Below are 23,127 nucleotides of genomic sequence, written 5' to 3'. Positions count from 1 at the left end.
TTTTGAGCTACATGCTTTAATCTGCAAGCTTCCTAATAGATTTATAGTGATGAGTCGAACAATTCTTTTTAGTCCACTTTTGGGGAAGAAACTAAAAACCTGTGCCTGCAGTAGGTAATTTGTGTGTGTGTATTTTTTACACACACACACGCACGTATATATATGTGTATATACACACATATGTATACACACAGAAAAGCTACTCCAAGCACTGGTTTTTAGTCTGTGTGTATATATATGTCCGTGTGTGTGTGTGTGTATATATATATATGAAAAAAATACGTTGGCTTTTTTTGAAGCAAGATGGGGTAAGCAAGTTTAGAGGAGCATTAATTTCTTCCTATCTTGTCAAGCAGTACCATGCCTGTATCATTTGTGAGTTGATTTGGTTATGCAGACGAAGGCAGGAAAACAGACCATAACAAAACACACCCTTACCAAATGTCTGCTTACAGCACTGTCAGGTAAATCATTAACACGCGGTCCCAGTGCTTGTAAAAGCTGCTGAAGAAGTTTCTCACCCCTGAAACACTTTTTCCAGGCGGGAAGAAGTGAAATTACTTGCAGATCTTGGTTTTGTGCATGAGTGTGCGCAGCTGTCATGCTTTCTGTACTGGTTAATTAAGTGATACAGTCTAGCGGATAAGCATGGGAGAGGACCTCCTCCCCATGCACGAAGAATAAAGTGCTTTCCTAGGAGAGTAGCTCAAACTAAGGCAGACGGGGAAAACACAGCATGCCAGGCTGCTTGGTGGGATCCGCTTGTGCGTTGCTGTCGTGCTGGAGGAACTGGGGGTGGACAATGCTTTTATTTCATGTGAGCAAGAAACTTGTGCTCTGAAGCAGTTTTGGGTGAGGGGGAATCAGTGTTTCACTCTTTGTTGAAGACGTCAGGAAGAATTTTGCAGAAACCGGCAACTAAGACATGTTGTTATCCACAAACTAACAAAAGCAGCGTGCTTTTCTGGTGCATGTAGTGGGGAACGGGTTCTCAGACGTACCTGCTACCTGTGCTCCATGTGGATACGGGCCATTGGGTTCATGGTGGGGCTTCTCTCCCCTGGCTGCAGCAGCAGCATGGCAATTGGTGAATCATACCAGTTTCTGCCACTTACTTACCTGTAAATACACTAGGTCATTAATAAAGCTTAATTTTAAAGGGGTTTATGGGTGACGAGATGTTTTGCTGAGCTGCTTTGTTTCCTGGGATCCTGTGATTCGAGTCTGTCTGAGCTGGGAAGATGTGCTGTGGGCCTTGCTGGTCTTAAAACCACACCAGACTTCTGTTTTGCCTGACTTTTGTTTCTGTAGGCATGTAAAAAATTGGTTTCTCTGAGGCATTTGATATATATAATCTGTAAAGTCCTGTCTGCATTTAGTTTAATTTTGATCAATTGTGTTTGCAACAAACCTATTTTGTGGAAGTAACCCGAAGTATATGAAAACATGATGTATGGAGAACAGCGAAAGTAGCCTCATTTGTGAGGTTTGCAGCTGTTGCTTGAACAAAAGAAAAAGGGCTTAGCTCCAGAAGGGCTTAAGCTACTCTAGTTGCCCACATCCAAGAGCATGACTCAAAATTTCCAGCTAAACTCTTAAGCTCCCTGAATCGATGTCAGAGTTGTGGCTTGCCTTCCCCAAGCTCTGTCCGTTCTAGGTGCCGAGCTCTCAGCCCAGCTGACGTAGGCCAAAGGTCTGCCTGATCCTACAAGGAGATATACAGTTTTTTACCTGGAGATGCCTGGTCCTAGTGAGATCTTTGAGAGCACAGCTCGGAAACCTGAACCTCACTTTAAAAAAAATCACCAAACCCAAAAGCCTGCGTTGTGTCACATGGCTCAGCACCTTGCACAGCTTGTGCTCTGCGTCCCTGGGTTTCCATCCGCCTGTGAAAGCTCAAAACTTTCTCAGGAAAGTGCTCTTTTTGCTTGGCTAACTTTACAGGGTGGCTGCACATTATCTTTGTAAAGCTGAGCTTTTTAAAGCTACTCTCCCATGTGAGGAGAGAATTCAGGGTTTGCCATCTGTATTACACCTAATACCAAGTGCCTGAAGGAGATGTCCAAACCATTCCCCAAGAGATGCGCAGTTTGCCAAAGAAGGTCTCTGTACTGGGGACATCCCAGCAAAAGTGCCCTCAAGTGCTGTATCAAATGGTAAAGCTAGCTTGCAGAAGGCAGGAGTGGTCCCTCCAGTCTCTTTCCTGGGAGGGCTGGCCTGGGCAGCTAAGTGCAGAAGGGTCCATGCTCTGAATCTTTGCTTAAGCCTCTCTCCTTTGAGTTTTTAGGGACAAAGAAGGATCTCAGCCAGTTTACATAAGCCAGGAGAGCAGCAGTTCTCTGGACAAACCAGGTTGCCATGCTCTGTGTTCAGTAGGAGCTGTCGAAGCCACGGGGGACAGGGAAAAAGAAGACAGCCCCCTTTCCCACTTGGCTACCACAAACTGTGGGTTCAGGGTAGCATTTGAGTGTCTCTGTTGCCCCTTGGCACTTGCTGCTGGCCTGTGGATGATTTTTTGCCAAAAAAAAATGGCCTGACGGAGCACTCAGTTGTCTCCAGCTGCTTTCTACAGCTGTAAGCATGGCAGAGGTGGGGGAAATGGCTGGTTAAAAATAGAAAGGCAGATGAGGAAGCTTGAGGTATGGTTTCAACATACAGCCGAGCTGCTCTGACAACTCCCTGCTGCCACCGAAAGGGGAAGGACTTGCTTATGCTTTTGTGACAGCACAGCCAGCTGGTTCGACCAACCGGGCCAGCGGAAAACTAGGAAAAGAGTTCAGCCGCTATGCAATCACCCAAGCGCAAGAGAGGAGGGTGGGGATACAAGGCGGGAGATGCCTCCAAGAAAAGGCTTGTTGAACCCTGCTGGCACAGGTAACCCGAGTTCAGATGCTCAGGGGCTGGAACTGAATTCAGGTGAGCTCTCCTGCTTGCTCAGCTCGGGTTTAAAATCTCAGCCACAGCACGCATGCTGCCGCTTCTAGCTGGGGCTGAGCTAATTCGGGTTAGTCTACCTGAATTAATTAAGGAGACTTACTTTGCTCTTTGAATCGTACATGTTCTTGTAGTTTGTAGGGAGAGTTTGAGTTGGAAAAAAAAACCATAAAAAGTACTGGGGCCTTAATTTCCCTTACTAAATATACATGTCTTATTTGCTTGTAATATTATACTCTTGTAAGAGACTCTATTTTGCAGTAAGCATGTGAAGTGTCAGGAGAAAGGTAGTCAACAGACAAGCCAAGGGTAGATCTATTGTGCGCTTTCTAAGTGGCAAGCTTTTTAAGCATTGCTTTTAGGAGGTGGCTGTTATACAGGGTTTTGTCAGCAATTCTCGCTCGTTGTTTATCTTGCTATTCCTTGTGATTATCACCAGTCCCTATAATTTTGGTTATATTTTCTGCTCACTTTCCTAAAATAAGTGCTAAAAGCCAGTTAAGGAAACCATTACTTTGTTTCCTGATGCTTTTTGGTTTGGGGGGTTTGTTTTTTTTGTTTGTTTGTTTGTTTGCCTCCCCCCCCCCCTTTTTTTTTTAAACTCTTGAGAACAATGTGGTTTCTCAAGCTACTCCTTGGTTCAGATGAGCTCCTGTTGTAGGACTCACAGCTACATGTCAATAACCAGTGAACCATCCTGTTCAGTGCCAAATGACAAAGGAAATATCCAGGGGCATTTCAGATATCCTGGATATCCATCCTAGGTGGATCCTAAAACCCAGCAAGCATACTGTGCCAAGTATTCCCTGTGCAGGACATTGTGGAGGGAAAACAGCGGTTCAACATGGCTGAATAATGTTTAGCTATATAATATTCCGTTCAGAAAACCATAACATAACACTTTCCCTGGGCACATGACTTGAAGACAAACAGCATTTATTCTCTTCAGGGGACTTCAGATAGAAACTGTAGATAAAACCATATCCACAGCTTGGTGGAATTCGTTCTCAAGTTTAGTTTTACCTCTCGATTTGTGAAAGTGGAATTACTCTGTCTTTTAAAAGTGAATTTAAGAATTGAAGTTACTCTTTCAGCCTCTAGAAAAGAATCCTGAAGACAAGCAGCTAGTTTTACCCAGTTAAGTTTCAAAATGCTTCAGGGTGATTTCTCCCTTGTTACTGGGCTGCTTTTTGTAACAAGGAGCAAAAATGCATTGGTCCCAGTGATACATACAACACTTATTTTCTTGTAAATTTAAAAGATCACTTTAGTGATCAAGCAGATTTTTCAAGCAGTAAGTAAGAATATTGACACTGTTATACTTTATTAAATTTTAAAAAACGTCAAGTTGAACCCAGTTAAATACAATTTATTTACATGGGGGGAAGCTGATGTTTTGGGATTGGTGAGTATTAAACATTGAGGATAAGGAGGATTTAGTAGGAAGACCACCAGCTAGTTAGTTGTGGTGCAGCTTTGATTTCAGGTTCTTAGTCTTCCCAGCTCTCTGGGTTTTTCCCTTATTATTTCTAACTCCTTTTGTGTTTTGAAATTTTCTTTTAATCTCAGCCATGTGCTTTTCTTTGGGGACATTGGTTTGTCTGTTCTAAACTAGTCTCACCCTACATAAATCTGCAGCGAAATCCTGGCATTGTTCAGCCCTCCGCGGTGTGTTTGCCTGTCGTACTTAGAACAGCAGAGATCTGACCTGGGCAAGCCTCAAGAAGCTTTATTTTGTGTTAATACAGTTGCAGAGAGAGAATGGAGAGACTCTGCAGATGGCAAGGGTATCTCTGGTCCTGTTAAACTTGAAGCTATGAAGAGCAAATAATATATTGCAAATGCAAAATGAGAAATGAAAACGACTTTCAGAGTTTCTTTCTCTTCACAGTTCTCCTTGCGGTTTCAGAAAACATAAGCTGTGGAACTGTTTGGTAGGGACTGGATTTTAGAGAAATGAAGAAGCCCTTCCAGGGAGGCTAGAGTAAACCCAGGAGAGCAGTTTGCCCCTGTTTTGATTTCTGAGCTACTAAAGTTGTAGAAACAACCCACTCTCAACCCGTATATGTTTTTAAATGATAAAAGTATCTTCCCTGTATAATAAAAATAGAACCGTCTAGCGAAGGGACTATTTGTAAACATTTTCCCTGTATGTGGTGGCTTGGCTTTTGTAACCTGTGAGGGAAAGGTGGGAAAAGAATTGATTCAGTAGTTCAGGGTTACATAAGCTAAAAGCACTCAGTTGCTGAATTAGATTTATCTGGGAGAAAAGTAACTCAGGCTCAGACTTTTGTTAATGTTTAATGTTCTGTAACAGTCTTCCCAGGCATAATTGAGCCATCAGCACTGGAACGATCCTGTCAGAGGAGTTTATTTTGAGTGATTACAGAGCCCGCTATGGCTTTAATTTCAGTGCAGCCTGAGCTAATTGATGAACAGGGCCATAATTTATTTACAGTTCTCGGATCGTTTCAGACTCATTCTCCTTCTTTTAAAAACCCTTGGAAGGGGAGGAGGGGGAGCAGGCAGCAGCTGCTGGGGCTCATTGGGCTGCCACTGCTGCTGCCTGTCCATTGCAAAGTTATCTGAACTATTCTGTCCTCTGTTTCAGGTGGTGGTTTCACACTGCCCTGGTTTTGGCAGCCTCTCTGTTTTCTAAACCTGTTGACTTTTAGTCTGGAGCATGTATGTGTTGCTCAGCTGGCGAGAGTCTTGACACATGGGGCTGAAAGGAGCTGCAAAGGATGGGGGAAAGGAGGGAGGATTTGTCTAGGTCTCAATTTGGGATGAATATTCCTGGGTTTTCTTCCTGATTTTTTTTCCTTTCTGATTTTGCTAGATTCCAGCATAATACAGTTTGTCTCCTGCAGCTTGCTGTACTGATGAATCATGGGTCTGCATCAGTAAATCCAGCTTTATGCAGAGCTTTGAAATAGGAACTCCTGTCTATAAGTAACTTTCAAAATAGGTACGCAGAAGTGATTTTATACTCAGAAGTCACTTTGGGTGTGAAGATGAGTTTGAGTTCTGTTGACCCTCTGAGTAATCAGGGGAGGAGGCAGCCACAAGCTAATGCATGACTTTAGGTTTTCCCTGTGCCTGGGCAGACCTGCTACTTCTGGAGCTTCAGTGGGGACCTGTTGGGCTTTATAGTCCTGTATGGTAGGAAAGAGTAGTATGGAGTCCCTTAAAGGGGACTGCTGTCTTGGAGCTTCGCATGCCCTGTCCTGTCCTAGAGAAGTTGCTTATACAGCTAAGTGCTGTCTTCATCCTGGACACGTTCATCTGACTGAAAGTTAAAGGCCACCTCAAGTCCACTTTGCAAATATGGAGTAATAAAAAGGTAGGTTGGAAGTATTTTAGACTACATCCTAATTTTCAACATGGAAGGCAGTTCTCAACTAGATACAGAGTTAGTTTTCACAAATGAACTTTGAGGTGCCAGTTGTTTGAGTAAATTTTGCAAATACAAGAAAGGAAAGATGTTGGGCATTGTAAACATAAGCACTGCAATAGTATTATTTGTCAGAAGAAAAAGGAGATGCCAGTGATTAGTGGCATGTCTTCCATAGGTAGCAGTTACTCTTCCCCAGGGAAATTTGCCAAAGCATTGCTTCTAACTGCTAACACTTGAAACTAAAGACATTGTGTTTGTGCTCATGTGTATGGCAAAGTGCTGGAAAACAGGTACAGCAACAAGTTTCAATAGGGCGATTCATAACTACTGCCTTATCTTCAGGCAGCTTTGCAGAGAAATATGATGGAAGGATCATTTTAGCCATTCTGGCTTAATTACCAAACTGGTGAGCGTCCTGTCATTCCATTACAAGTTTTATATTTGGTGGAGATTCACGCCAAAAACATCTGATGTTTGTCTTTGCGTTTGATTCTGTCTTTCACCCCTTTGACCTGACTAAAGAATACATGAACATTCTGCTGTTTCTAGGCAGTGCGGATCATGAAGGTGAATGTAAATACAACACTTGTTAATATAAAACTTCCTTGCCTGTTAATTAACCCTGAATTCTGTGCCCTCCATAGGGGACATAAGTCCTGTTGTCCTCAAAGATTTATGCAGCATCTACGATAAGAGGGTCTGTTCCTTATGGAAGTGTATGCATTTATATTTTACGTCTCTGCCTGCCCTTCATATTTATTTAATGAAGAGTGTAAGGAAATTGGTTACTTGGCAAAACCTGGCTTTTAGTGAACTAAGGAAATGCAGGGGGGGGTTATTTTTTTTTTTTTTTTTTTTTTTTTTTTTTTAATCTGATGCTGTGTGTGTGGTGCTCCCCTCCCTGGTGGCTGTAGCACTCTTTCTCAGGATCTTTCTAAATATTCATGCTTCCTCGTTACTCCTCCAGAAAGTAAGGAGAGCCTTCAGCCCTGCTGTTGACAGCCCACCTCCTGCAGATCATGTTGTGCCCTCCAGGGAGGGCGAGAAATCACTGTAACAGTTTGGAACCCAGTTTCCTTGTGCTGTGCTAGAGCAGCTGGCTTTACTGGTCCAAGCTCAGCGTTTTTCCCCGTAAATCTTAAATCACATGGTGCTGTGTGTGTGGCATGTCTCGCATTTCAGCTGGGATGAGACAGTCTGTGTTACTTGTGTGCACGTGCTGCAGCTGGACCAGGCTGGTTCATGTGCCAGGTGTTGCATTCGCCATTTGCCTGTACTTGGTGGGAGATGCTGTTTTGCTACTGGGCTGTTGCTGTGAGGTCAGGCTTTGTAATCTGGCTGCGGGAGGCTGATCCAGACCAGTACAAGTTTGTCTCAGGATCAAATTAAATCAAGTCCCTACATTGTTTTGCTAATGATGTGAAACAAAACCTGTAATAAGATGCTTTTTTTTTCGGTGCTGTTGTGGTGCCACATAGGGTGAGCTGCATATTTCATCAGGATTTCTGCCATGGTACTTTTATCCCTTTGTCCACATTAAATATTTGTGAATGTAGGTATTTTCAGACCCAGTGAAAACGTTTTGGAGTACCTATGGACAGATAATAATATACTTGCTTTTAAAAGCAAATTTCCCATGTATTTATGTTCTGTGCAATCTCTGGTAATGCAGCCCCACACTCACCCCCACAAAAACCACCCAAACAAAACAAAAAAAACCCCACAAAACCCAAAACCAGCAAACCCCAAACACAAATTACTGTGACTGTTTAATATCTTTTGGTATGAACACTTTACAGTACTTGTTCCTTATTGTTTCCAAAATAGTAGGGTTTTTTTTTCCCATCAGTAGTCATTTCAACAGCTCTGTATTGCTTTCAGGAGAAGTACTGGCATTACCAGAAGACTGATGTGAATTTTGATCTTTCTACACGGAAGATTGTTTTTTATTCTGGGCTCTTATTAAAATGCCATATTTTATCAGGTTTAGAAGATATTGAAGATGTTCTTAGGATTTACCTGAAAGATGCATGTCAGAGCACAGCTCAAGGATAGTCCTGTAGAGTGAGTCTGACCACGGGATGGATAGGTAAAGCAGCAGCCATGTCAGGTTGGCCCCTGTTTGTTTTGCAGTCTTAAAATATTCTGTTTACTGATGTGTCTAGGAGGCATATTTACATTTTCCAGTTCTTGAGGGAGTGCTACTTAGTCGTGGAGTCTGTCACGAGGTGGCTGGATGGGATTTTACTGATGGTCCGATCTCAAGGGCTCCTCATCAGATGAGTTTCTGCAGTACCATATCATCCGAACTGCTCTACAGCTCGGATGATGAGCCTCTGCACATTAGAAACATCAGCGTAATTGTTATTCCCTTGTTTTGTTTGCTTACTCAGGTACACGGCAGGGATATTGCATCCTGCTGGACCTCTGGAGAGTGTGTCTTGAGTATTTACCTATGGGAAGGGTTTATTGCCAGGGAGCCTTTTGCGTCTTGCTGCTGAAGGTTGATTTAAAGGAGCATCGCACACTGCTGCGGGGCTGCTGCTTCGTTATCTACTTTGCCATTCGTCTTGTAGCTTCAGCCTCAGCAGCTTTTTCCAACCGTGCTCTGCTTCTCTTGCGATCTCCCATCCTTTCCCACCAGTCAGCAGAGCCGTGGCTTCGTGGCCGACACCAATCCGTCCAGGAGAGCGAGGCAGGTCAGAGTTCGGCTGTTTTCGAGCTGCACCTCTTCAGCGTTGCAGCCTTGCTTTTGTTAATACCTTGCTAATCTGGGCTTCATCCATCTGCTTGCAGAAAGCTACGGCGTCCACGTGACCACAGATCTAAATCCTTCCTCCTTTCCTTCCCTCTCATCTCCTTCCCTGCAATTTATTTGCATTCCTCTTTCTGTGGCTGGAACGAGAATAGTGCTGCTGGGTTTCTGCAGTTCTCTTGCAGCTGTGAACGAGCAAGGCTTGTTCTCCTTACTGCACGTTAACCTATTTGTGTCATAGCAGCTATGAAGCCCAGTCTTGTTTCGGCAGGCAAGCAGCTCAGTGATCCTTTTGGAGCGACAGCCATCCCTTAATTGATTAAATGGTTAATTTACATAGCTACATTCTGGAAAGGAAGGCTGATTTTTTAATTTTTTTTTTTTTTCCATGGGTGGACATGGCTTTTCAATTTGTAAACCAGCTGAATTTACCTGAGCAATTCGGTTGGTTTGCTGCAAGCAGTGTGTGGATGGATCACCACAGTGAGCTACGGTTGTTACGTGCTCGATAAAGTGTATGCGCTGTGACGTAGTCCACGGACGCTTATGTTGGGGTGGATAGCAGAAATGACATTACGTCTAACACTGCTACAAGCAGTTAATTCCTTCCACCTAATGTACAATTTAATGAAAGGAAACACAGATTTTGAGGAGTGCATCATACAGTTCGTAGTGTATAGCTCCATTTGCCTTCTTTTAGTTAAAAGAAAGCGTTTTGAGTAGTAAGCAAAGTTTGCTAGAGGCTGCGCACTCATGCTAGCAGCTAGACAACCACGAGGTGATGATAGCGGACTGATTCTGATCCCTCCATCCTTTCTGTGGCAGGAGAAGAGGTATCACACAAACAACCATCTCAAGAGGCATCCAATTCAAGTATTTTAATTATTTCTGGTTGTAAAGTGTGAACTAACTGCTGACTGAGCTTTGCACTGTTTTTATTCACTTTGCAGCAGTTTTACAGGCTGTGGGTAGATAGTGGATGATAGCTTTCCCTGGGTGGAGGAGTTGGTGAGCTGAAATACTGTTTTCATTAAATACTATTTTTAAATGCAACTTGATTTCCATGACATGAATGCAAGCCAGTCATACTTACCCAGTACCTCAAGCTGCGATTCCCTTGTTTGGCTGGAATTTCAGGTTACTTTTCGAACTGATTTAATTGACATGTTCAAAACCTACCTGTTCAGCATGTGTGTCTGTTAAGCAGTCAGCCAGTCTTTTGTGTTCGATGTACCAGGTAGTAGAGTCACTACCTGCAGCAGAAAGGGTGGCCAAGAGCCACCCTGCCTGAGGTACTCCCTGGGATTGGAACTGAAGTTGCTGGGTGGCTAATGGACATCTCCATTAAGATGTTAGGACAACATGATGCAGGAACATCTCCTATACCTCAAGTGTGTCACTAGGAAAAAAATTTAGAGATAACTGGATGTCTGAAGGAGGAACCTACCTCTTCAGGCTTTGAAATGTTGAGATACTCAAAATTTCCAAAGCAGTTATATAGCAAGATACAAATTTCTTATCTTTCCTTACCTCTCCTTTTTTGTGAACATAGTTGATCATAACTTTAAGCTGAGAGGAATATTTAAAACATTAAGTATTTTGCAGACTTTGAACGTACTGTAATGATTTCAAGTGTTTCTGCTTGTGGTCTTGGAAATTGTTTGACTGATACTTAGTAGTACACAGTCGCCATCACTGTTGGTGTGGAAGCAAGCATGTTTTCAGTGTTGTTTTGTGCTCTTAAAATATCTGGCAATTAAAAATGTTAGGAACACTTAATGTTTTGGGGAGGACGTTTGTGCATACCTGCTCTTTGAGTTCAATGCCAAATTTTTGTCAGAAGCAAGATTTAAGGAGGATTTGCTGGTGTCAGAGGATAATCAATGGGAGGAGGGATGGCATGTTTGATGTAGGTCAGAAGCAGCCAAGTGTGAATAGTCGGTGGCATTAAGATCCAGAGTCCAGTACAGAGGTAAAGCTACTTTTCGGCGCTGGAGGAGGGGAGTATCTTGGGTTTCTGAAGTCCGAATTCTGAAATTTGGAGGTTGTTGCAGCATCAAAGTGTCACATTTGGTAGTAGCAGCAGCTGCCCTGAAACACCAAGCAACGATTGTGCAATTATCTATAAAATGCAAAAAACCCAGGGACCCTTTGAGCAGGGAACAGAGCTGGTCTGAGTTGCCCTCCCTTTCTGGTGCTCTTGCTTTCGAAGAAGGAGATGCTGGATGGCTGGACTGGGGAGGGGAGAGGAATCGTCTCTCCAGCTGCCCTGGATTTTGCTAAATAAAGGCAAGCATGTTTTTGCGATCAAGCCAAACGCCAGCAGTGGCGGATCTCCACTGCAAACAGCTAGATTTGGCATCTGTGCAGTTGGCAGCAAAGAGAGTAAAGAAGGTGGCTGAAGTCTGGCAAGCGACCTGAGAGATCTTTTTCTTGCTTGTAGCATTAACCACAAAAGGAAGATGCCAGGGCAGTTAATCTGAATTTTCAGTAGATCTGGCTCTAGTAAGACAAGTTCCCATCGTGCAGATTGTACATCCGTAACTCGTCGGCAATCAAAAATGCCTCTCACTGCCCCAGCCTTTCTTGGGTTTCTGGTTGTTCTAGACAAACTGTGCAATAACAGTCTTCCTCTCCTTTGTATGAATATGTCTTCCAGATCTAAATATTTGATTTATGGTACAACTCTGAACAGGTATTGCTGGAAGGAGGAATATGTGTTCAAGACTTGGGTTGGGACTACTTACACCAGAAATAATCTTGAATATTTGTGGTGTTCTGTCTTTTAGACCGGGGATCAGTGTGTGTTTTATGAAACTACATTTATAAATGTGAACCCAGGAATTGTTTTGTTTTACAAGGGTAGTAGCAGTTGATGGTGTGCCTTTTGGGTGGGATTATGAATAGTAACAGCTGAAATGCAGAGAACAGCATCTTGCATGATGATACATAGATATTGATGTTTCAGGTTTTGAGGCTTGGAGTCTTTTTGATCTGTGTCTGATGCGCCGGACTTCAGAAGTAGAGTATTGGAAAATATTTGTATTTCTAATGAAATATGGAAACATTGTTCTAGGCTGGGATTCTGAGCGTGTAAACTTAGTTTTGCTGTAGTTGAAACTCTGGGAAAGGCAGTTTGGGGGAAGCAACTGTTGTGGTCTGGATGCTGTCTAATACATGTCCAGTAACAAACCCAAATATTAAAAAAACCCCAACAACCAATTAATTGATTTAAGCCTTCAGTGAGGCTCTGTTTCCACTATAGTTTCTGCCAGCTTTCTTTTTCCCAGTCTGCATGGCTGGTTTAGCAAAATAGGCTGGAGTATGCATTTTAGAGCCTTGTTGCCATCAGTCAAGACTGTCCTCAATCTCTGTAGGCAAAGCTGCCCTTTCTCTTTTGATTTTTTTTTTTTTTTTTTTTAATTCTTCCTACTGCTTAGATTCCCAGAGGAATCTGATTTTTTAACAATAAATGACTTCTGGGTATTCAGTATAGGTAAAAACAAAACCAAAAACCAAACACCTGCACTTGGTTAACCAGGTTAAAATGTGGAACCTGTCACAAACATTGAGTCTCTCCTTATTTTCTTGTTTTCCATCCTTCTGCCCTACCCCATCCTCTTCCCATTTCTATGCCTCGTAGGGGAAAATCTGATTTTTCTGGTTTTTTTTCTGTATTTCATCTCTTTTCCTTCTGAGGTCTTCTGTTGTGTGCCTATAAATACAAGGAGGTTTGGATAGTTGCAAGTAACATTTTGTGCTCTTTACTAGCGGAGTCAGCTCAGAGGTTACAAGAGGACACAGGGCTCTATTCCCAGCTCTGCCCTATCTCTGGCTGACCCAGATCCTGAGGCGTAACGCAGACATGCGTTTAGCTGTGTTGGAGACAACGGCCAGAGCTTGCTGCTGCCCAAGCGCAGAGCCCAGAAACCCTTCGGGTTGCTTCGGTCCAGAAACCAGATGCACAAGGTTTGAGTGCAGCGTGTATCGTGGTGTCTGTGGGGTTTTTTTGTTTGTATATAGCACAGAAGCAACTGATGCAGTGGGTGGCCGAGTCCTGCTTCGGTGAAGAATTAAGGACCCTGGTGGCAAAGCAGATTACCCGAGTGTGAGGATTTGTGATGGTCTGTTAATATTTTCATGAACCCCTTTGCAGGTGGAGGGCTGAAGTAGTATAAAGCCACTTTCTCTCAAGGATAATATTCTTAGGAGTTGAATGTAATTGTGGTGTTATTTGCATCTTTCTTGCATGGAACTAAAAGCATTTGGGGCGGGGAGTGGGAAGGTGGGTTTCTTATCACAGCTGTTAAAAAATAAGCTAATATTCATCCCATTTCTGTTGCAGGTGTTGCATTACTTTAGAATTTAGACCTTAGGATTGTGGTATGCAGTAAAAAATCAGATGTGTGCTTGGGTTATCCCTGCCATAGGTGGAAAGCCCGTAGTTGTCCTCCAGGTGCCAGCTGGGGCTCTGGTCCTGGTGCCTGGCTCTCCCTCCTGTGTTTGAGGAGACTTCAGGCTGAAATAATTGTAACTTAAACTAAAGGCAGGGCTTGCCCTCCCCACCCATCCTTTCCACCCCTAGATCACCCGAAGCAGGATTTCTGTAGTGTCAAAACAAAAGCCCTGCTTAGCAACTACTCTGGTGATTGCTGGTCAGGTGAAGCCTTCTCGGGAGTGTTTGCTGGTTTCCATAACTACTTCCAAGCCCAAGGAAGAAGAAGGAGGAGGAAGAAAGTTGAGCAACGAGATGTAGTGCTGCAAAGAAGTAAAGGGATGAGGCTTCATCAGGTTCGGAGGGAAAAGGTGCCTTTATCACCTAGCACAGAGTGCGTGCATGTATATACCTAGACCCGTGCACGCACCCAGTATGGTTGATGCATTTTTGTAGCAGAGATATTTGCTAGCAGTGTTTCCCATCTGAAGATGAGCTGTTTGGTTATTCAGATTTGATGCGGGTACTTTCATTTTGAAATCCTTGCCACTGAACTCCGGGCTTGGGTTCAGAGCTATTATGCTGAGATCCCTGCCTGTGAGTGGATTTTCATTTTTTATTTTTTTGTTATATTAGAATAGGAAATATACAGTGGGGGTTTTCTTCTTCTTCTTCTAGAGTAAGTTAGAAAAAATGGGCTGCTCATAGATCTATGTCATATGCAGGCAATTTTTTTTCTCTCTCTGAAGCTGCGTAAATAGCTATTCAGGATATGTGGGTGTTGCTTCACATATTGATCCTCTCTTTTTGTGGTAGTAATTCTGCTTGCTCTTACTCTGACTTTGTGTCCACGGGACAATGTTTTCCATCTGGGACAAATCGTGGAAACCTATCTTGGAGCTCCATGAAACTCATGAACCCATCTGTGCCTCAGTTTTATACTTACAGGTATTTTGTATTTGCATGTATTTGTATATATTTGTATTTGCAGCACAAAACCAGCTTTATTGTAATGTTTTAAAATGCCGACAGTCTTTTGCTTGGTAGTGGTGCAGCCTCTTGCAAGGGGCAGTCTCCGTTTGGAGGCAAGGCTATCCTGGAGGGAGGGAAGCAATTCGGTATGTTGCTTGAGAGCTTGCTAGTGATATCGAGCACATAATTTGTTACAGGTATTGCCCTTTCATTGTGAACTGGTTTGCAGAGGTGTGTTGGAAGTACGAGACAGGTTTTTGAGGTGTCAGAGCATTATCGGTAGTGATGATAAAATGCCCATAGAGGAGGTGACTATAGCAGTGACTCAGACCCTGCTGTTACAGTTTGTTTTGTGCTGTAAAAATGCAGGATGAGAGCTCCTGGTTTTCATCCAGAGTATTTGGTCTCTGTGTAACTTCTGCTTGCGGGAGGGTTTGGGGAGTTCACTTGTGGGTTGATTTCTAAAGCATTAAAACTTAAATCCTTACAGCAGCTGATTTTCTCCTGCTTACATATGTGCACATGTTATCAACATGCGTCTTGGCGTTTGTTTTCCAAGGGAGAAAATGTCCCTATTTCTTCTTCAAGCTGTGCTTAGTCCTAGACCTCGCTTGTTTTAATGCTGTTTTTTTACTAATGGGTTTATCATCTCAACTTTTCTGTCGTATTTGGGAAGGATGCTCAGTATTGCAACTGAAACACACTCACTGCCTCTGGAAGGATGTGAAAATCTCCTTGGCTCCTGGTGAGGAGCTCTGTGGGTTTCCGAAATGGCTGGTTATTTTACTGATTTCTATAGTGACTGTTGCCTTGGCAGCAAAGGTCCTTGCTTAGAGAATAAAAGCACTGTACAAACATGAGGAAGGCATGATTTGATTTGAGAAGACTTTGGTTTTCCTTGGTCGGGTTTCAGAGTGCTTTAGGAGGAGATTGGAGATGAGCAAACTGCTTTGGGGGTCTCTTTTTGCTGTTTTAGGTGGATGTGGTTTTGTCTCATCAGTGTGAAATGCAAGATGTAATGCTTTCCCCTTGCAAGTTTAGAGGTAATAGGGAACGGGGTGTTAACCTGCAAGCCAGCTCTGGGGTTTTAGGGGGAGATAACTGCTCCGTGGACCCTGCAGCTGTCCCAGCCAAAGTCTTGTGCCACCTGCCCGGGGAATGTCTGTCGCTCACTCAGCGGTGAGCCCATGGACTTTGAAATGAAGTCTGAAACACTGATGTCCCAACGTGAGTGCTATCCAAGCAGACCTACAGACAGAAAACTGCATAGTTTTCTGCACTTTGGCTGCCAAGTCAAGTGTGGAGGTATGGCCAGCTGATGATTTTATTGCTGATTATTTTGTCCTTTAACCAGAGAGTTGGATGCTCCCACATTCAGTCCTTATGCCCAACCACATCCCGCAAAGTGATGCAAAAGAGAACAGATCTTGATATGCAAGGTTGTGTTCCGCTCTCTCAAATACTTGTTTAACCCACTATGGTGGCTGTGGTTGTGGTATTACAACCCTCATATGGGCAGATGGAAGTGATGGTGAGAAATCCTTCCTGTCCAGAAGGCGGAAAAGCACCTGAATATTTTGAGTTGGCACTCATTTGGCACAATTAAATATTTGCTGGGAACAGGGGATAAAAGGTCATGTAAACAACGAGGAGATGGAGACTGGAGCCCTTGCTGAAGTTACTTCATCCTGCTCAGTCTTGTGGTGTGGGTATTTCGAGATACTGGTTTTACGTGGCATCATTATCATAGTGCAATTGATATTGTTATTTACAGTCCGTTATCAGATACAGGCTCCTTAATGAAGCAGATCTGCTGCGGGTGGAGGGAGCGTTTTGGTTGCCTGGCCCAGGCTAACAACCCGTATCAGAGCTGGGGAGGCTTGGGTGCGTGCCCATCACCCACCCCATCCCTGTGCCTTGCTGGGGCAGTGGGACCAAGCTAAGCTGGTGGATATGGCCTGACAGCAGCTGATGCTCATCCCCACCTTCAATCTTCAGCTTTTGCGGACCAGGAAAGATCTTTTGTGGAAGCGAGGGGGCCGGCAAGGGCTGTTAGTATGCCGTACCATTTCTGGGAACCTCACCCGATCAGGCTTTCATGAATGCACGGTAGAAAATGAGATATTTTTAATGTGGCAAGCTGGAAGGTGTTGGTAAAGAAGCTTTTTTTGCCTAATCCTCCCCCATTAGACAAGCTGTGAAATGGAGGTTTGGATGATAGGTGTTTATTAGAAATTTTAGTTGGTTTTCCTCATTTTAACTCTCAACGAAAATGACCCTGTGGTCTGCGTCCTTGGCAAAGTATTATCTTTCTTCTAAGCCTTCCTCTTGTGAGTGTCAGTTACTGTATTTTTACAAAAGGTGCTCAGTAGCAATTTACATGCTGGTGGTGTGACAGCAGTGGCCAGTGCTGTGTTTGTGCTCCCAGAAATGTCGTCTGTTATGACTGAAGCTTTCTGCTTGGTAGCTTCTTGATGCTTGGTGAACCCCATGCCATCATTGTCCATCCATCCACAGAGGATGAGATGGGGTGAAAGTGTGTGCCTCTGCATTTGAGATGGGATTTCTCATTTTTAAAACCAACAAAGACTCTTAGGAGATACATGTGTATTTTATATTCCATAAAGACACCAAAATTGGAGTGAAGTAGTCTTTTATTTTTCTGTATGGTACCTTTAATAGCATTGCTGATGATGAGTTTAAAGCACGAGCATGTTTCTGAATTGATTGTGGGTTTTACTGCTATTGCCAAATCCTGCAGTTTTACTGCAAGACACACACATTTGCTATTTCTCATAAGACTGCCAGGCCAGGTGTCATGGGGTCACCAGCATATTACAACTCTTGTGCCAGTATCAGAGTAGTATTTGCAGCTGGCAACAGATTTTTGTTCTTTCAGGCTCCACACAGAGCTCATCTTAAAACCTCCTAGCTTAGCCACAGGAGGAGGAGATCCATGTGTGTGGTAAGTAAGGAGCTGTAATTTGAAGGTTGGTGACAGTGATGAATGCAGCCCTTTGCACTGTGTCTTTGGGATCCTGAATCCTTAAGTGTGCAGGAGGCTTACAGTACATTGTCCGGGGCTGGACAGAAAGGCTGGCATATCAGGAAAATAACCATTAAAGGTCTACTTTCTTTCTTTCTGAGTGGTTTGGGAAACGGTGATTCGGTCACTCCAGCGTTTAAAATTGAGAAGGTTTAATATTGCCCCACCTCGTGGTATACACAGAGTGCTCCAGCAACCCCAAATCCACGCTGAATTTATAAAGCAAAACTTGAAGAGGCAGCCAATGCAGCTGTTAAATGACAATGCAGATGTTAAATGAGGTCCTGCTGCAGATGAAGAGCCCGGATGTTGTAACAGGATTAAAAAATAAATAACTTAGGCTTTATCAAGGTTGTAAGGCGCTACCCTCAGAAACAGCAAGCCCATGGAGAAGTCTGTTAGTATTAGCTGTGAATCTGATGCTGCATCTCATGGAGTTCAACCTGAGTTTTGACCCTAGGACAAGTGTGAAAGTGTTTGTTGCATTTTCCCTCACATAGACACTGATTCTTTGAGCTGTGGGTTACTGGTGCGTCACTTGAGACTGAAATATTGTGGACATCAACGAGGTGATGGTGTTTCCATATCCTTGGTCTGCGGTGGGTGAGTTGAGCCTCAGGCGTTAGTAAGCGAGGTAGTTCAAGGCTGACATCGCCCTTAACACACAGACTGAGTCCAAAAGGGGAGCTGGAGGCAAAACATCTTCCCATAATTGGGACACCAACTCTCCCTGGCATGGAGTAAGGATGCAGGCTTCATGCTTAAGCTTTGTGCTGCAACTGGTGCCAGACCCAGGATTTCAGATGCCCTGTGATAATGTGAGTACAGCAGAGACCAGCGTGGTGGAGAGCCTAGCTCTTCACCTTCAGTCAAGGTCTTGTAGGAGTTTCTTATGCGGGTTAACATGCATAATTCAGTCCATCGTTTTTTTTCCATGTTCAGAGCTGTGTATCTAAGTACTGATTTGCTAAACACAATTTGAATAACGAAGCGATCCGTGGCTAAAAGCCTTCCTCAGTACATATAATCCCACTGAAAAAAAAAAAAGAAAATAGACATGTATCCTCTCTTCCACTGTTTTAAAACCGCACAGATATTTGCAAGGGGGAATATCCATCTTCATCTCTGTTTGCTCCACAGACTTAAATACTTGCTCGTGCATGGCATGCCCAGCAAGGGAGAGGTGGCGTACACAAAGTATTGCCAGTACTGCTTCCAGAGCTTTTTCTTTTCTCACTCACCAGATCTGGCTCATTCCATGGAGAAACAGATTAAAAACTGCACCTTTGTTTCTTGCTCAGTTTAGAGGTAACAGGTCAAAACCATAAATATGTGCAGCATGGTCACGTTTTGCATAGGAGTATAACTCTGTATCTGTGTCTTGGTTTGAAAGACAGGTATCTGCGGAGGAAGGCAGGAGCCTCCCTTGAAATGGAAAGTGCAACCCCCTTCCCTCCAAATTATTATAATTTTGAAATTAACGGGCCTTCAGGCAAAGATATGGGGAATAGGAATAACAGTTCTTTACTAATATATATATATATATATATAACACAAGGCAGGGAAAAACAAACAACCCACTGGTTTACACTGACAGAGTCAGAAATACAACCTGACACCCTGTTAGGGTGGCAGTAGCAGTCTGATAAGATGCTGGCTGCAGTCCTCCTGAAGCGATGGATGCAGTTCTGTTGAAGCAGCGATCAGGTAAAAGAGTCTGGTCTTCCTCGGAAGGTCCAGTGGTAGGTAGGTAGCTCTTGTCCTCTGGAACTCCAGTGGGGGGGAAAAACTCCTCTGGGAACCCAGTGGAAGAAGGCTGCTAGGGTGTTCGAGATCTCAGTTTATATTTAGCATGGACTGCTTGGCTCCTTCCCCCCCCGGGCGGAGCATCTCACAATGGGATGGGGAGTCGTGAGGCAGTTCCTTGATGGGCCATTAACAGGAGATAGCCCAGGAGCGAGTTATCGATGGGTCAGGCGATAAGGCATTGTTGTGCCCATTAACAGGAGGTAGTCCAGAGGGGGGAGGCAGGGAGCACCGCCCCACCTGGTCTCAACAGCTCCTGAAGATGATAATAGAATACTTTTTTTTTTTTTTTTCTTTTGGCACATTTTACACTGTAACGTAGGACAATCTGTTTTGTACCACTTCTGCTCAAATTGTGCCACTAGTGTAGATTATTTTGGTTTTCCTGAGTGGCAACTTTGCTCCTTGTAATGAAACATAAACATCTGGTAGCTTGTAAGAGGCTAAAAATATTCTTTAGGCTGATAAAGGCGTGATAAGAGTTTTGAAAATATGAAGTGTTTTCTTCCCCCGGCCGTTACTTTCTTTAGGTCACTTTATGATGCCACAGCCTGCTGCAGGAGAGACTTGGTCTGTGGGATGCCAGGCTGGAGACAGGGCTTCTCACTGTTTTCCTCTCTTTGCTCTGTGGAAGCCCATTTTTTTGGTTGTTCATTGAATAAACATCTCAAACCTGGGAATTTGTTGGTGGCGTTCACTGCCACGTGGCTGCCGCCTCGTGCTGAGGATTTTGCTGCTCGTGTCTCAGAAATGCTCGTGCCTCTCAGCAAGTAACATCTGTTTTCCTGTGATTTTTTTATTGGAAGTGATCAGCTTTTCTAAGCTTTCTAAGCTATTTTTGTGATTAATTTCATGTAGAAGTTTGTTACTTGGTTCCTTTTTTTAAAAAAAAAAAAAGTTTCACTTAATTTTTGTACTGGTTCCTTTTTTTAGTTGGTGACAAACACTTCTTTGAGTTGTGGCAGTATACCATGGGAACTGGAAAATTTACTTTGAAGAGCTGCTAAACATCTGCTAGAGTCCTGCAAACCTAAATGCTTTGGTTTATTTTCAGGCTAACCTGTGTGGGCATTGATTTTCCTGCTGGTGCTTTGTCCCAGAGAGTATAATCTTACTTACCTGCATAATTTTTGGTGTTGCTGACCTGTAGAAAAACATTTTTTTGTGGTGCATTAGATGTTTTTGCCTTGCAGAACAAAAACCAGGCTTCCTAGTCAATAACTAGGTGCAACGCTGTGCATTAAGATACCAGTATGTAAGGGGGAGAGAAAGTTTGTGACATGAATAACAGTAAACATTGTAGATCCTTAAATCCATTAGTATTATGGTTTTAAGAAGCGTTTGGGTGCTGGTTATGGAGCAGAGCTGCATAGTAATAGAAATTTTAACAAATAGAGAGCAGGAGGGTGTCCTTCCCACAGATGCAAAGTGGTGTTTATAATAAAAAAGTGTTAATGCTCTTGAGAAATGAGTAGCAACTCAGACAGGACAGTGCTGTGTGTACAAAGCTAGAGCTCAAATCAGTTAGTTTTTCCCATGCCAGAGTCTAGCTGTTCTTTTGCAGTAATTTTGTCTTTAAACATAAATTGCAGACTACTGGTAAATGCCATCCTAATGACTGGATTGGGTTTTTCTCCTCTCCAGGGAGAAGAATGCCAACACGAATATGAAGTGAACCGTTTCCTATGCTTACCACAACACCTGGGTGCTCCTGTCGGATGGTTAGAGACGGGGACTTGCCTCTCACCAAACTGCTTCCTCGGACAACATGAAGCCAAGGAGGAGCTTCCCGACGCTCTGGAGTTGCAGTGACTGCTGCCTAATTTAAAATCGATGTCAGACTGTGGCCCAGCTGCCTGGCGAGATGAAAGAAGTGGTGTTGTGGTCACCTGAGGAGGTGACGAATTGGCTAACGGAAAATGCCGTGCCGGAGTATTGTGAGCCATTGAAGAGCTTCACCGGGCAGGATTTGATCAACCTCACGGAGGAGGATTTTAAGAAGACGCCTCTCTCCCGAGTGTCTTCGGACAGCGGACAGCGGCTATTGCACATGATTGAAACTTTAAAAATGGCTCACCACATTGAGGCTCACAAAAACGGGCATGTCAATGGGCACATCCGCGTCGGCAACACCACGCGCGAGAATGGCTTTAGCAGTAAAATGAAGCTGAATGGGTTGCCAAATGGGTATAAGAAGGAGATGATAAAGATCCCCATGCCAGAGCCAGAGCGCTTACAGTATCCTATGGAATGGGGGAAGACTTTCCTGGCTTTTGTTTATGCACTTTTTTGTTTCGTCTTTACCACAGTAACTATCTCAGTCGTTCATGAACGAGTGCCTCCCAAGGAGGTGCAGCCTCCCCTACCAGATGCATTTTTTGATCGCTTTGATCGAGTGCAATGGGCTTTTTCTATTTGTGAAATCAACGGCATGATCCTTGTAGGACTGTGGTTTGTTCAGTGGCTGCTCTTAAAATACAAGTAAGTAAAACCTTCTGAAAACAGAGTGCTAGGGTATACTTCTGACAGCTTTTGGAGGTCAGATACTGGTTTACATCCAAATAAAATGAAGCTTCTTGTAATCTTTCTGACCTTAGTTTCCCAGACTGAAATGGGTATCGTGCCACAGGCAGACTGCAGTTTGTGTGGGCTGCTTGTGCAAAAGGGAGAAGTTCAGTCCAACTGCTACCTAAGAAACTAAGAAATAGCTCTGGTTTTGTTTGCCTGCACAATTATCTTGAACCCTTTTCATGTGTGAAAAGCCATGAGTAGGATGTAATGATATTCTTGCCTCAGTTGACTGTCCTGTCTGTTTAGAGGGAGCACAGCTCACACTGTTGTGAACATGGCTGCAGACCAACTTGGGATTGATTTAGTGTCTCTGTAGTTTGCCTGATGTAAAGACCTACCCTAAGATGATGATACTCCTGGACAAAACCAACTGGCAGTGGTTTAGTTCATGCAGCTAATTGCATGTATGTTTTCTGCTTGGCATTAGATGGGAGAGGTAATGTAAAGCATATGTCAAAAGCTAGTTGCAAAATATGCAAAAGTGTAGATACACAATGGATCAGCAAGGTCTTAGTGGTTGTCTGCCTCATTGTTGGTACTGGTCAGAATTGTAAGGGCAAATTTGCCTGCCAGTGGAAGTAACCTGCCGCTTACCCTCTACAAGAGTGTGTGTGGATGCTTAATTTAAGGTATTTATACTGCCTTAAATCCACACCTTGGACTGCCTTACCACGAGTGTCTGATGTAAACCCTTGTGCTGCCATGGCTGTGAATGAAGCGTTCAAAGTCAAGTGGCTTTAAGCAGTATGAGGTGGCACATCACCTTTCCTTTCTAAAACCAGGCACAAGCAGTCACTGCAGCTGCCTGACCCAAAGAGGATCTCCTCTGCTCATACAACATCTCATTCTTTACCTGTTCATTGCTTTTTTTTTTGTGACTTCTGTGTAGGAGACTGAGGAAGGAATGTAATTTGGCCCCCAGTGTGTGAAATACAAGATCCTTCAGTTCACAGGACTTTGTAATGACCTTACAATTACAGATTTCCCTTTTTAAAAAAAATAAAAATAGAGGCCAATGGATCACTTGCCCTTATAATGGAGGAAAACATTAAAATTTAAATGTAAGCATGTGGTTCATCAGCTTCATAAAGTACAGGTGGCTTGAAAAGGGAGAGTTGCTAAGCTGGGGTGGGTACCCTTGTGCAACACAGCTGTGGATATTCATAGGGATTTAACAGATGTTTAGGTAGTTCATAAGACTGAGCTGATGG

At 43.5% G+C, this 23,127-nt stretch overlaps 1 protein-coding gene across 3 annotated transcripts in view; it reads left to right on the top strand.

Moving 5' to 3' along the window:
• SGMS1 (sphingomyelin synthase 1) overlaps window positions 1–23,127 on the top strand; it is a 36,871-nt gene that overhangs the window by 694 nt on the left and 13,050 nt on the right. The window contains exons 1-2 of one of the 3 annotated variants that reach the window (XM_086466900.1): window positions 17,423–17,458; window positions 20,990–21,826. In XM_086466900.1, the coding sequence (XP_086323026.1) occupies window positions 21,210–21,826 (617 nt within the window). In that variant the 5' untranslated portion in view covers window positions 17,423–17,458; window positions 20,990–21,209. Of the gene's footprint in view, window positions 1–17,422; window positions 17,459–20,291; window positions 21,827–23,127 lie in introns of those variants that run through there. The other 2 variants (XM_086466899.1, XM_009954937.2) reach the window with 2 other exon arrangements.

The sequence above is a fragment of the Leptosomus discolor genome, chromosome 6 (genome assembly GCF_034619465.1).
Source record: "Leptosomus discolor isolate bLepDis1 chromosome 6, bLepDis1.hap2, whole genome shotgun sequence".
Classification (NCBI taxonomy): domain Eukaryota; kingdom Metazoa; phylum Chordata; class Aves; order Leptosomiformes; family Leptosomidae; genus Leptosomus; species Leptosomus discolor.
This window is presented reverse-complemented; position numbering and strand designations above follow the sequence as displayed.